This window comes from Gallus gallus, chromosome 20, assembly GCF_016699485.2.
Source record: "Gallus gallus isolate bGalGal1 chromosome 20, bGalGal1.mat.broiler.GRCg7b, whole genome shotgun sequence".
Lineage (NCBI taxonomy): Eukaryota > Metazoa > Chordata > Aves > Galliformes > Phasianidae > Gallus > Gallus gallus.
In genome coordinates, this window is record NC_052551.1 from 9,880,747 (window position 1) to 9,895,241 (window position 14,495).

General features: G+C 45.7%; 1 protein-coding gene across 1 annotated transcript in view; it reads right to left on the reverse strand.

Moving 5' to 3' along the window:
- TPD52L2 (tumor protein D52 like 2) overlaps window positions 1–13,716 on the reverse strand; it is a 16,129-nt gene extending 2,413 nt beyond the window's left edge. The window contains exons 1-5 of the mRNA NM_001030858.2: window positions 13,653–13,716; window positions 13,139–13,284; window positions 11,892–12,040; window positions 10,961–11,020; window positions 5,457–5,558 (exon numbers count right to left, since the gene is read on the reverse strand). Of these exons, the coding sequence (NP_001026029.1) occupies window positions 5,457–5,558; window positions 10,961–11,020; window positions 11,892–12,040; window positions 13,139–13,284; window positions 13,653–13,671 (476 nt within the window). The 5' untranslated portion in view covers window positions 13,672–13,716. The remainder of the gene's footprint in view (window positions 1–5,456; window positions 5,559–10,960; window positions 11,021–11,891; window positions 12,041–13,138; window positions 13,285–13,652) is intronic.
- Between the last annotated feature and the right edge of the window lie 779 nt (window positions 13,717–14,495).

Sequence of the window (14,495 nt, forward strand, 5' to 3'; positions counted from 1 at the left end):
TGAAAAGCTGACTAGGGCTTCAAAAAAGGCTTCGTGTTCCCACCTTGCATCCTGCTGGCAGGAAGGAGAAGGGCTACGTGCCTGAGCCTATGGGCAGTTCTGTTACTACAGGTGTGGTCATAACATCAGGAAACACTCATAAAAATCCCAGTATGATAAATTAATCAAAGAAAGCCAGGTCAGTTGTTGGGTGCTGACAGGTGGCTTTGCTGGTGAATGTTCCCAGGGGAGGGTTGAGCAGAGCTCTGCTGGGCAATTAGGCATGTAGAGCCTTCTCCCCACAGCAGACTGCATAAGCACGAAGAGCTGGGTGACAACAAGCCTCATCTCAGGTATTTTCACCCAGATCAGCAGTCTACATTTGTGCTCACAAAATAACATTTGCTGATCAGGAATGAAGATGAACAGAAAGAGGGCTTCCGTGGGCCTCATCCAGCTCTGGTGATTGCTCCTCTTAAAGGATCACCATCTCATGCACCACAAAGGCACTCTGAGAAGGGCACATAGCTCCCAAGGTGGAGAAAGAAGGCTTAAGTTAGGATTCAATATTATCAATAGCTGTGCTGTAAATGGCAAGAAAAGGGCTGTAATCCCTCCCTTCCTGGGACCTCTGAAAGCTGCACATTTCAATTAGACTCTGGTACAGTTGCAACACTGCACTTAGTCCAAAAACAACGCAGGTGCTAACAGCCATAAAGAGAGATGGAGTAAAAACAAAAAACCCTGAATTACCTAAACTGCAGGACACAGTTACCCCATACAGCAAACCACTCGCACAAATGAGAACCAAAAAGCCAACAGCAGTCAGCTGCAGTCTCCCACCAACCCCACTGAGGAAACCCGGGTGTTTGTGACATTACCTCATTGCTGGCATACTTATCGAGTGGCGAATGGAGTAACTGCTGCTCGGAAGCATTCAGAATGAGGAGGAAAAGGTTAAATGACAGTTTTAAACGGACGCCATGCACGAGCAGCACGCCCTTAGTCCCATCCACACACAGGCTGCTGAGGACAAGCACAAAGCTAAAATCCCTCTCTTCCCCTTTTTGACAAGGAAATATTTAGAAACGGGTTTCCCAGCTATGCCCAGGCCATGTGAGGTCAGGTGCCAATGATCAACAGCAAAAATGGAAAGCAGTGGCAACCCTGACAGGACAGAAAGGTGCACAACTGGCCTGTCCGTACGGAGCTACTCAAATGAGTGGGTTTTTACTAGTGATGGTTTCTGCCAACCAGCTGTCCCAATACAAAGCTGACAAAGACAGAACAAGCATGCACTAAGTGCTGCCAAAAGGTATGCTGAGTTAGGTACTATCAAACCAGCAAGCTGTTAGAAGTTGCTGAGGAGTTAAGAGCCTTCTAGCTGCAGCTGTACCACATGGCAAGCACTGCAAATTGCAACCATGATACAAAAGTAAATTGCCAGGCACTGGACCGAGCTGGGTTTCTCAATCCATGTCAAAAGCGGAGGCAAGGCTTAAATTATCAGCTTCCCCTTTAACGCCTGCAAGGACTTGGCACAGAAACATCTGCTCTGAGAGCAACCTTGGAGAATATCTTACCTAAAGGAATGCGAGAAGGGGTGAGCCCTGAGAGAAGCCATTGACAGCAAAAAGAGAAAAGGGAAGCAACAGTCAGGCACTCGTGCAGGTCTGAATGCTAAATGCAAGGCAGCAGAGCAGGGACACAGTCACAGGATCATGGGGCACTAAAAGTCACCTCCCTAAGAGGACGCCTCTCAAAATAAATTAGAGAAGCAAGTGAAAAAACAAATTGCTTTTCATTAACTCAACCCAGACTAAAGTGGTTTTCCAGATGACAATAACAGCACCAAACCGCACTTACCCACCCATTGCTTTTACTTGATTTTTTTTAGAGCCTGTTTTCCTAAGCTAAGGTTTTTACCAACTGTTGGCTGATTTGATAAAAATATTTCCTTCCCCTCTGAGCTGTGGCACAAGGACAGCAGGGCCAGGCTTTCTGGCTGAGACCTCCCATAACAGCAGCCTGCGCCGGGTGTCTGCGTGTTACCTTGCCAAGCCTGCAGATCTCAGAGTTACAGCTCAGAGAACAAACAGATCTCAGCGTAATAAAGATAAGAGTATCTGGATAAGAAGTGTCATACATACTCAACACACATATACCTGTTTTTAAAGTAAATTATTTGCCACCATGTTACCAGTTTCCACATTGGATTTTGCAATGCAGCACCATCTCAGTCTGAAGTTACAGACTAAGCTTTCCTACTGCTACTACTAAGATTTCCAGGATGTTTTGAAGAGGCTTCTCCTTCTAGAAGCAGCATTTTGTTCCACTTAAATATCATTTTTTGTCTCTGCAGCTGGAAGCAGTCACAGCAAGTTGGATGTGAAGTGCTTGGCAAGGAGCACAAGGGCTTGTCCTTCCAGCCAGAGCAACGACATTAGGCTCTGGGATTTCATTTCCCCTGTATCCAAGTTGGCCCTTTAGCAACACAGACTCCTTGAGATGCTGTCTGTGCGTGTGAAATAAATTAACTTCCTACTTGCTCTTTGTTAAAGGAGAAGAACGCAGATAACACGTCCATGCAGCATGCTGCTCTGCATGCAATGCCACAAGCACTGGTAGGCCTGGAGACATCTTGGCAGTAACCCTTCTTCCTCCAATCATAAGGATTTAAAATTCCTGTAAAGTCAGGAGTTTGGGGGCTCCACCTTACAATAAGTGTGCTTGTAGTATTATATACAGTAGTGAACTCAATCAGACACCACAAAACAGACTGGCAGACAAAAGCACAAAGCAAGCTATTATCTGACAAAAAGAAAACACCCTCAATTTGCAGTTTACTGGGGTCAGTAAAATGCAGGAACAGGACACCTATAAGCTAATTTACTTTTCAACTCTAAGTGGAGATAACAGAAAGAGCTGAATTGGCCAGGACTTACAAAAATCCCACCCATTAACTAAGCTGTTTTCTTTACTCGTGGCAATCTAATAGAGCAACAGCACTAATAAGTACATTTAGTGCATGGTTATTGCATTAACGACACTTCCTTGCAATTAACAGCCTTAACTTTTAGAAGTATTCTGACCAGAATGCAGCAACTCTGAAGGTTTAACCCAGGGCTGTTACTGTATTTCACACCATTTCAGTCCACACATTTATAATGGAATTATGACTACGCCCTCTGCATATCTAAGGAGATTGTCCATTTATCACACCTTCCTTGCATTTATCAACCGGTGAAGGCTGACTAAACAAGGAAATCCCTTCTGTTATCTCAACACTTCCAGTGCTGGAAAATAAACCTTCGTTACAAGACAGTTTGTAGTGGAAAGGGAAAAAGCAAGTACAGTAACTGAGGTTGCAGTGTTGGCTACGAGGCCCGGAACAGAGACTCTTGGAACACAAAGACCATCCCCCAGCAATCAGAGAAGTGATCACAGCAATACAACAGACTTCACTCTGGAAGCTCTGATTGCATATCAAAACCATGTACCCCATGTACCATCTACCCCTGGCTGGGGTAGAAAACGAGCCAGCTCCTCCAGAAGCTTACACCCAGGGTTAAACTTTGTTCAGAATTAGAGATATCAAGACTTGAATACAGCAGAGAGAATTTCATTGATATTTGCACAGAAAAACTGAAAGTCTTCTTCAAAAATAATTATCATTACTGTGTTCCCCGTGGGGTCATATATACAAAGCAAATCCTCCTGAAATAATTTTGGCAGGGATATCCTGAAGTTAAAAGACAGAAGCTGCCTCTGTTTCCTCATACATCACCCGAAGTATTATCTAAAAAAAGGAATACATGTTTTGAAATTGGTGACTAATGCTGAGCAATGCCACGGCTGCAAAGGCCTGATGTGTGAGCAGTGGGCCGGGCCAGCACACCCCAATAGCACTCCCACTGTGACTATGTCAGCCCACCTCCACCACCAGGACTAAGTTCCACTCCTGGCTCAGCCATGCATCCCTCCCTCCATCAGCTGGCCCAACCATTTGTGCAGCCACGTGGTGAACTTGTGCTACCAGTGAAGAGATGCCATGCTGATGGCATTGGTCGTGCACATCTTCTGGTGGTAATGCTGGCTCAGGAGTTCCCCATTTGATCCAGAGTACAGTTCTCATCCCTTTGCCACAACAGCCTGACCAGAATGCAGAATTTAGAAGTTTACTTCACCATTACCAGCTTAGGCAGAGCTATTACCATACCACAACATCTTGCGTCAGCATCTGTCTGCTGATGTCACAAGATTTATGTATGATCTCTTCTTCCCATAAGAAGGCAGTTTCCAGGACAGAAAAATTAAACCTTGAATACTGGAAGGAGTAGGAAATCAGCCAGTCCTCTGCCAAATTCAGACAAGTGAGACACTGAAAACGTTCACCAACATTACCCTCCAGGAACACATTAATGACTCAGTGGGCAGAGATCTAGAGCACATCAGTACTAACTGATCAGAGGCCAACAAGTTCTTACCACTTGGGTAATCCCAGCCACAGTGGAATAGGAAATTCCCTACAAAGAACAACAGCTACCAATTTAGTCCAAGTTCTGGAACGTCATATTAAATTCAAGCTCTAAGAATTCTTCTTTAGTCACTTAGACTGTAGGTTCAGAATTAACTCTCAATTCCAAGAAAAGCATCAGCAAGATATTCCACATGCAAAATGTGCACAACACCATTAATGGGGACACAATCTTTGGCTCACATTTCTGAAGGCCAGGTAAATCATCAGTTCTAACCTTCAGCTTTGTAACTCCCAGAGCCAGAACCCCAGCCAGCAACCGAGGGAATCTGCTCTTAAACTTCCAGCCAAGAGAGTCTTAAATATGCAACTACTTCAGCTGCCATCTAAAGGAATCTACATAACCACCAACCATGAGAAATTTTTAAATATTATCATATCTTCTGCATCAGCTCATGTCTTCCAAACTACATGACATAACCGTGCTCAGAAGGCATGCTGCTCTTCTTCCTAGAAAGCTGATGTGTTGGGTTTGGAAGTGCATGATAAGCAGCATCCAGACTTTACTCATTTTAAAGCACATAAGAACAATCCCGTTCTAATCTTAAGCCATAACACTGAGAAAACACACCTCCATCATACAGTAATGAATGGAAAAAGCAAACTTTAATACTAGTTTCTTATGTATGGTGAAAAAGCTGCAGTGAAACTATGACAGTAAAAGAGGGAAGGGAGCTAAGAATGTTCTGCTGGTTCTGCTAGGCAGAATCATGCTGTTAAATGCTTTGGAATGGGTTAAAGACTGGTTGAGGGGTAAAAAAATAAGTGTTTAATCTGTTCTGAACAATGATGTACAGGGCCACACATAAGAAGGTAGTCCATCAACAGCAGAGTGTTGCCAACTAAGCAGAAAAATGGAAAAAAGCCTAGTTATTGTTTAAAGCCTCATTACTGTTTGAAACCGAGATCAAAGCACCAGAGCACAAAACAGAAACCTTACCTCATGTCCCCAAGTTTCCTGCTGATAACAGAACCTACATTGGAAAGGGCTGCTGAAGTCTTCTGTCCTGCTTGGGAAAGGGTTTCTTGGGTCTTCTTATAACTATGAAACAAAAACCAACAACCAGTAAGCTGAACTAACAGGGTTAGGCTCTGCAAGTGAGAAGCATCCCCCAGTTTTAAAAAAGGAGCCCACATTAAAGGAAAGAAGCTAGGTTAGTGAGCTGTGCTAACTTCACTGAAAGAGCCCCCTCCAGTCTTACATCTATCAGTCTTGAAGTTTTAAGAAAGCAACGGGTGTAGGATTAACCTTTCCATACACTCACTTCAGTTATGTTACCATCTTGATCACACAATCTTAAATTTGACAAACAAGTGCAAAAAAAAAAAAAAGAAAAAGCCAATTTTCCACGTGGCAACTGTAATACTATGGCACTGTAACCTATTTGCTCTGTTAATATATTTCAGACACTGAAAAAATTAAGCATAGGAATCCATTCCATAATATGCTTGGAGCCCTGAAGAAGCAAGTAGTAGGTTGTGGTGTCAGGGTATGGAGGATAGAGGCAAGACTAAGATCACTGTACAGAAAAAGAAATGCAAGAATCAGCATAACCTCTATAACCACAGTTTAGAATTAAATTGGTAGAGAAGTTTCCTATCAGTTACCATTAACCACAGTAAATAAGTCTGACAGCTTGCATTTATCAGCTGATCACATTTGAGTTTATACAAGTGCTGAAGAAGTCAGACACTTGAGAACCTTTGTTTCCATCCAATGAGACATGTTTTAGGAATACAGGTTCTTCAAGTCATTTTCTTTAACTGATTCACTCTAAGCTATTCCACAGCAGGTGATTAACACCCATATTTAGAGCGTTCTTACAAGACCCAGTCTTGAAAACAAGTCCAGAAATGTAAGCCAGGTTTTCTTTTCCCAAACACATAAGCTTGAGATGACTTTTTTGCCCAGCTACATTTAGCAGAAGGACATTTATAAACAGAGCAGAATAGAATATCCCAAGTTGGAAAGGACCCATGAGGATCACCAAGTTCAGCTCCTGAACTCACCTTAGCAGCCCACTGTTCCCACCTCTGAGCTCCCAAGGCCCAAAGCCCCATAATGACAGCTGTATCTACTTCTTGTTTGCTCAAAACAAAACAGTGGGAGGCAGCACTACAACACCTGAGCTAGATTCCAGCAATGCCAACTACGCTTTTGTTTCTTTTGCTTTCTGGTTTTGTTTAAGACCACAGCCACGTACCTCTGAATCAAGAATGCACTCCTGTTTGTAATAGCTGGGCATGAATCCTAGGGCCAAAGCTTCTTCAGAAGAGGAGCATGTCAGCTCCCCCCTTTGCACTCTGGCTCCCTAAGTCCTGTCACTTACAGCTGTCTGAGAGAGACATAGAAGACCTTGTGCTCACTAAAACATGCTGTGCTCACTAAAACAGCCGTGCTTACTGCACTGCTTGGCACTCAACTCTCTCAGATTAGCATTGAGATCAGAGCAGTGATGAGAGGAAGAGTTGCCAGAATCAGAAGACACCATCTCACCTCACACATGCTGGAAACTCTTAGATATTATGTTGAGCATCAGCAGATGACTGACAGCAGTATTCTTAAGACAATCAAAGATTTAGCACTCGGGTATTGCTCCTTTCCCTTGAACATGGTCCTGCATGATGCCAATACAAACTGTGCGCTGACACAGTGATTCAGATCAGGGAACCGATCTGGCTGAAATTGATGCTTGGAAGGAAAAGTAAGTAAATAAAGGTAGCAGACATCAGTTCACCAGTCTAGTCCTGCATCCACACACATACACACCTCCACCACTGCAACACGCGAGGCAGGGCCAGGAAAGCACAGCAGAGATGGGAAGCTCCTTAACCCAGAACTGCCATCAGGCAGACGTGTGGAACTGTGACTATAACAAGCAGGGACCAGGTTACAAAAGCCTTCAGTGCACTCAGCTCTGACCCAGAAGTCACAACTACCCTCCTTCAAGTGACATAGCTAGGTATACCATCTGTATAAACTCAGTCACTCACTTCCTTCCCTCAACGATACTATAAAGCACACTGGAATAACCCAAATCTGGGAGCAGTTCAGTATGAGCTTTGATAAACACCTCTCTATACCTACAGGCAACTGGCTGCAGGAGAAGCTGCAGGAAAGGTCTCTGCCCTGAGATATTCATCCTGCAGTACTCAAACATTTCACTGCATCCCTCTCCTACAAACCCTACCAGGGAGGAGCCAGACACAAATCCTCAAATCCTTCTCTAATACCAGCCTCCTCTCGCTTCCTCTTATCCAGCAATCACTATTTGTACCAATTAAGTCACCTTGCATCCCAGTTACCACAAAACCAAAGCTATAGACAGTGCTGACCTTCTGTCCTTGCCCTGCTGCACACAGAGGGCAAGTCAAGCTCCAAGGCCAGAGCAGCATCCACCAGGAAATTCAGCAGAGCGCAAAAGCACATTAAGGTCCCGGGTCAGTCAGGATGCTGGTAAGCTATTACAGAGAGAAGCTCCAAAACAACAGGAAAGAGGATTCATTTACACAACAAACCCAAACCACACAATTGAAAACCTCTTCTCTGGCTGTCTTGAACTTGACTCCTAGCGTTTACTGAGCTTTAGGGAAAGGAAGTAGAAATCCTGCTCAGTTTCAGAAACGCTGCTGGAATTTCACATTTCAAGCCCACTGGTCTCTCCCATTTAATTGGCATCTACCTTGTTAGCATGAATTGCAATGCTGTCTAGTGCCAAAGCAAGCAGGAAAGCTGGCATGCCACAGCTATTCAGGCCTTGAGCACGCTCCAGAAGCCCGCTTCCGCCATGTACTCCTGGTGCTTATTGAGTGCAAGGAACAGATATAATGAGAAGTTTTCTATTCCAGCAGGCACACCCAGAGAGGAACTCTGATTAAACAGCACTGCAGTCAGTCACACTGTTGGCGAGCATAAACACAAGTCACTCTGTTTAGCAAGTAAAATAGTGACTATTTACATTTTCTTAATCTAGAAAACATCCACAGAACATTGAAAATGGAACCAGCATACATAAGGAGTGTCAGAAAACAACTTTCACCTACATTCGTCTTTCACCCGTCTTACAAAGACAACCCTCTATTCACAAACACTGAAAGCAAGAGGCCAGCCTCAAAGGACTGAATTTCATACCTATTCCAGAGAACAGGAATATCCTGCTTACCTAAGACCCACCTTACCATGGTTAAATCAGTTCAGAAAGCAATGACACAACCTACCCGCTTCCACTGCACTACTGTAAAGGATTTCCCCTATATACAATGCCATAGATGCAAGGAGAAGTATGAAGGCCAACTTCTGTAATATGCTTCTGTAATTGAGCCCAGATGAGAATTCAATTCCAGACGCCTGATAAAAACATAGCTAAGAGACTTCTGCAGCCAATGAATGCAGTACCACAGCTGCGAGGTTTAAGCTGTTCACATCCATTTGGAGCCTTACAATGTCAGAACAGCTGCCTTGGACACTAAAGCTTCATTTGCTCTCATCAGGTACCACAGCTCAAAGAAGAGCTCTTGCTCCCCACAGAGCATGCTGAGGGGTGATGAGAAGAGATCAGTCTGACTATGGCACTGCTCATCAGTTGAAGTCACAAAACCTGGCATGCAGCTCAGGTACCCAGTGGCTTCAGCCAGTTCTCCAAGAGCAGGCAGCTGTTTGAAGAGTATCAGTTGGACCACAGTGAAATCATTCAAAGACTGACCTGGAAAAAAAAAAGCACTCCCTCTCTCAGAATAGACTTTTATTAGGTTAAAAAAGTGAAAGCTAGAAGAAAGAAATGCTTAAATAGATCTAGTGAAAGAAGAGGACTGCAAGCAGGGGCACAGAATATTAGTGGTAGCAGACTGTCATGAAAGCATTTGTTAATGCTGAAGGTTAAGACACTCACGCTTCTGATTGAGTTAATTTTTCATTCCAGTCCTCCAGAGTGCTGCTGGCTGAAAGATATCTACAAACACAATGGAGGTTAGATACAGTGCCAAGATTCATGACTGATGCTTCTTCTGACCGCTGTCTTTCTGACACTTTCCACATTAGTGTCTCTTTACACTTCCAGCATTGCAGGTTTCATTTCTCTGATAACAGCTTTCCCCCTTCTCTGTTACAGACAGAAGGAGCTGTTGTTTGAGAGGCAGGAAGACACCCAAGCTCTGGTTTCTTTCTTTTCCAAACACCTCCAAACACCGTGCGCAAGGAAAGTCTGCAGTTTACAAGGTGTTGGGAACTGAAAGACTTAAAATCTTCTGCTCCCTTCATAAATACATCATGGCAGCCAAACACCAAAAGTTAAAAGCACACAACAGTGAACTGAGCACAGTGACAAAAAAAATCTGACTGCTGTCCCCAGAGCTGCATTTTACCTGTAGAGCATGAACTGGACAAACTGTGAAACTGCCCTTCATTCTCCCATCTTTAGAAATCACACTTCTCTATACATAACACAGCATCTTCAGGGTTGTGAGAATTAACACTAGATATACAGGAAAAGTACACCTGCTACCAGCTTAGACAACATGTAGAAGTGCTCAGAGGACAGACAGTGCAGGCAGTTCCTGCCAACCCTGGAAAATAACATGCTTAGTCAGATCAGAACTGCTGACAGGAAGCTTCTCACTCACATTCTCTCTTAGCTAAATAATCACTTTCTTAAGCACAAAACGCAGGATGGAGAGAATTCTCAGCACAGAAAACATTCAAGGTCTCCTTTAGGTTCAGCTATGTAAGAATCAAAGTGATTTGTGACTAACAAAGAGAAGTCTAACATGACTAAAGAATATATTCTAGAGACAAAAGCAGGCAGCAGCATTTAGCACCTACTTGTATGTACTGCAAAGACTAAAATGAACTGCTTTCTAATGTTTGACAGCATTCAGGAAGGTTGACACGCATCAATCAGAGTCACAGCATGGCAGCTTTAAAAGCCTACTGTACATATTTGCATTTGCAAAACCCCAATTTTCAGCTATGGGCAAATGTCTTCAGGCATCACATTCCCACTGCAGCCAAACAGAAAGGTAATATTCAAACCTGATTCCTACCACATCTGATGAGAAAAGAAGTAATTTCACAGTAAAGACAGAAGTTCCCTAGTAGGACTCCTAATCACAACAGATCAGTCTAACAGCGATCAGTTAAAGTGAAACCGTCGTTGACTTTTTACACTATTTTTTAATCAAACGTGGTTTGGTAACTGATTGGAATTTTTCTTCAGCAATGGCAAGGCTATGAGGAAGATGACAGCAGTAACTTTTACTCATCTCCTCTGCAACTGAGGAGTGCTTATGGCTGGACGTCAGGCATGCTGCTAAGAACAGTCCTGACTGTAGCGTTGCTATGCCTCCAGCTCCCAATCAACCCCTGATGCCTGTGAGAACAAGGAGCAGCACAAATGGGGAATGCAGCAAGGAGCACAAAGGTGTTGCTGAGGAGCCCGAGGCACTCACAAGTCAGACTGTGTCACTTTGTCATTCCACTCTCCAAGTTTCTCAGATGTTCTCACATAGCTAGAAACAGAAAGTGTTAATGAATATAACTTATCATATTCATTTCTGACACATTTCAGTTACAAAGGAGTAACAGAAATTGAACGGGGGATAGGAGGGAAGATGAGAAAAAGAATGAACAGTGACATGAACAGCTCAAAGATCTGCCCTGCAGATGTAATGTCAGTAACTCCAAATTCCTTTCAAGTCCCATGTGACTTTTTAGACTGAATTATATCCCTCTGGGTACCCAAGGGCCCTTTACATTTGGCAGCTGTGCTCAGATTTACCCCGACTCTCCTTTTGGTACTGTCAAACATGCAGCAACCATACACTGTACCTGTTTGAAATGAGACTATGTCTAAACCTTCTTTAGGCACAGATGTCTCTGCATATGACATACATAGCAGACTAATGCTACAGATTTTTTTTCCTAGGAAGTGCAGGCTTTTTAATTCAAGGTACACAGCTCAGGAAACAGTTTCTGAACTAACGGAGGGCTAACATTCTCAACTAACACAGTGCATACTAAGTGAACTCTGACATTTTTTGCACTTCTCTTTGAGCTTGAGCTCAGAATGAGGTAGCAGCAGTCTACGTCTCAAAGAAATGGGCAGAAACAGACAAACTGAACTGCTAAGTAGTGAGCAAGGTCTTTAACATTGTGCAAGAGAGCATCCAGCAACAATCCTTTCAGACCACAGATACGAAAGCTGCTTACACTGACACCTAAGATCCATTCAATTCATTGCTTCTTAAAAACATCTTTTACTCTATGTACCCATCAGAGCAAAACCCTCCAGCCAGTTGGAAAAGCTCTGGAACACGCTGCAGGGAAATAACTGCTACAGTCACTTTTTCATGTGAAACGCACATCACAAGCAACACTTACGCGTTGGAGACTTGTACATCATGCCAGCTTTTAGACAGGTTTTGCTTCAACCCATCCAAGGGAGTCAAACCTAGTTTCCTCTTCAGCTCTCCGCAGTGCCTCTCTTTAGCAGCCAGAACTTGTCTGAGAGTACCAATTTCTTCTTCAACCTTAGAAAGAGACAGATGCATATCTCAATAGCAGAGTTTACTAAGATTCTGGGAATTAAGCCAACTTTCTACCTTCCTGAAAACTAGCACCATTTCATTAATGTGAATGTAAAGAATTAGTAGGAGCTTCAGGTGCACACAGCAATTCAACTAAACATCAACAGTGTCGGAACAGCAGGCCTATGGCTCAGATTTCAGTTAGGAAAACATATAAGCAGCCCTTGTACTGGTGTTTTAATGGCACTAAAAGAACTCATTCCCCACACTGTAATTTCAACAGTAGATACCATCTAGAAATATCAATTACCAAATACCCATTTAGCTAAGGTTTCAAGCTTATGATTGTTTTCCCCTGATGTCATTAGAACAAAGAGCAATTCCTCAGAGATCTTTCCTACAAGATTTACAGAATACTCTGAAGCGGTTTCAGGGAGGAGAGAATTCATTCCTACTTCTTAATTAATCACAGTTTACCAAGACCTGCACGGCCACTCAGAACAGTGACGTCCTCCCTTGCTAAAACATGCAAATTGGAGAACCAGCATGAGATTATCAAGTGTAAGAAAGAACAGCCAAAACTACCTTCAGCCACATTACACATACAAATTATAAACTCAACTTTAAAACCCAGAGGGTGCCTAAAATTTGGGATATTGCATTACAAGCTCTCAGCTTTGGAAAAGCATAAAGGAATCCAAAATAGCTGCCCTTAAAATGTGATAAATATTTAAGAGAAGAGGCTGAAGAAGAAAGCACATTAAGTACCCCCATTGTTTCAGTTCCTAAGGAAAAAGGAGTTACGTTTGCATACCACTCACCTAAAGTGGTGTTTTCCTGCTTAGAGTAGAGCTAAAAGCCTTAATTAAGCCACTTATTTCTTTAGGGCTCCACATTAAGCAGTTCTGGGGACGAGCACACAGTCCCACACGTGCTCTGAAATACCTGCCAGCTTTGGGCATTCTAACAAAGAACGCACAGACCCCCAGGTAACATCACCATAAGGATCCAAAACGCCCACGCCCCGCTCCCGCAGCGCCCACCGAACCCTCGTCTTTCCCTCCCAGCCGGGCACGATCCCGGGCTCAGGTGCGGTTTTACCTTGGCGATCTCAGCCCTCAGCTCCTCCTCCTCAGCAGCACTCAGCCCCTCGGGCGTTGCTGTCCTCGCTGCGGCCGCGCTGTCCACGGGAACGTCCATCATGGCATCCGAGAGCAGACCTTTGTTGGGAGAGTTAAGGCTGATATCTGTCACGGACGAGAAGCACAGGGCAGATATAGTGAGCAGCCAGCAAGTGAAGCGCGACATGCAAACCTGGAGGGGAAAGGTGAAGAAAAGGGCCCTCTGCTCGCAGAAAAACAGGAACAGAAACCCTCGGCCGAATTTCCCAAGCCCGCGTACAACAGAGGCGCCGCGCTCCGCCGACCGAAAATAGCGGTTATCGCACAGCGCCGGCCTGAGGGAGGGGAAGAGCCGCCCCTGAGCGCCCGCCCGGGAGCCCTCGCAACCCACCCCTCACGGAACTCCCCGGGGCCTCCCGCGTCCACCGAGCAGCTCCCCGAGCACCGCCCGGCCCTCCTCGTGTGCCCCCGCCTCGAAGCGCGGCCGCCCCTACCCTGACTCGCGCTCTCCATGGCGGCGCTCCGGACCCGTTCAGCCGCCGCCTCCACCCCTGTGACGCAATCACCCCGCGCCACCCGCCCACTTCCGGGATATGCGCAGAGAGATGACGTCACCCGCCGCGTCGCTACGGCAACAGCGCCACGTTCCTCCCTCCCCACCTTTCCCCGGCCTCCGCCTTCCGCCAGCGGAAACGGCGGCGGATGACGTCAACGAGAAGGGGATGAAATGGCGTCATAGGGGCGGAGGGCTCGGCACGGCGGTGCTGTGCGGGTGGCTGGAGGGAAGGGGGCAGCAGCGGCACGGCCTTGGCACGCCGTGGCCTCGGCCTGGTACTGTCCGGCCTGGTCCGGCCCGGCTCTGCTCGGGCAACAAAACCCACATCCAGTGTCTGTGCGCGGTGTCCCCGCGCTCCCTGAGCTCCGGCAGCTCGGGGCCGTGCTCACTGCCCTGGGCAGCTGCTCCATGCCCACCGCCCTCTGGTGCAGAACCTGCCCTAACCCCACCCCACCTCCCCTCAGCTCCACGCCGTTCCCTCAGGCGCTGCCGCTGTCACAGAGAGCAGAGCTCCGCACTGCCCTTCGCTCCCCGTGAGGAGCTGTAGCGCCCCTCAGCCCGCCCCCTCTGAGCAAACGAACCCGGGGCCCGCAGCTCTGGATGCGTCTCATCCCCAACACGGGGATTTCTGCAGGGAGGCGCCCACCTGCTGTGAGCAGCACTGAAACAGGGAAGCGATAGCGGGGACAGCGTGAGGCCGGCAATCCTTGCAACCCACAGCGCTTTGCCTTCTGCTTTCGCTGTCGGTGGGGCTGAAGGGGCTGCTGGTGGGCTTGGAGCC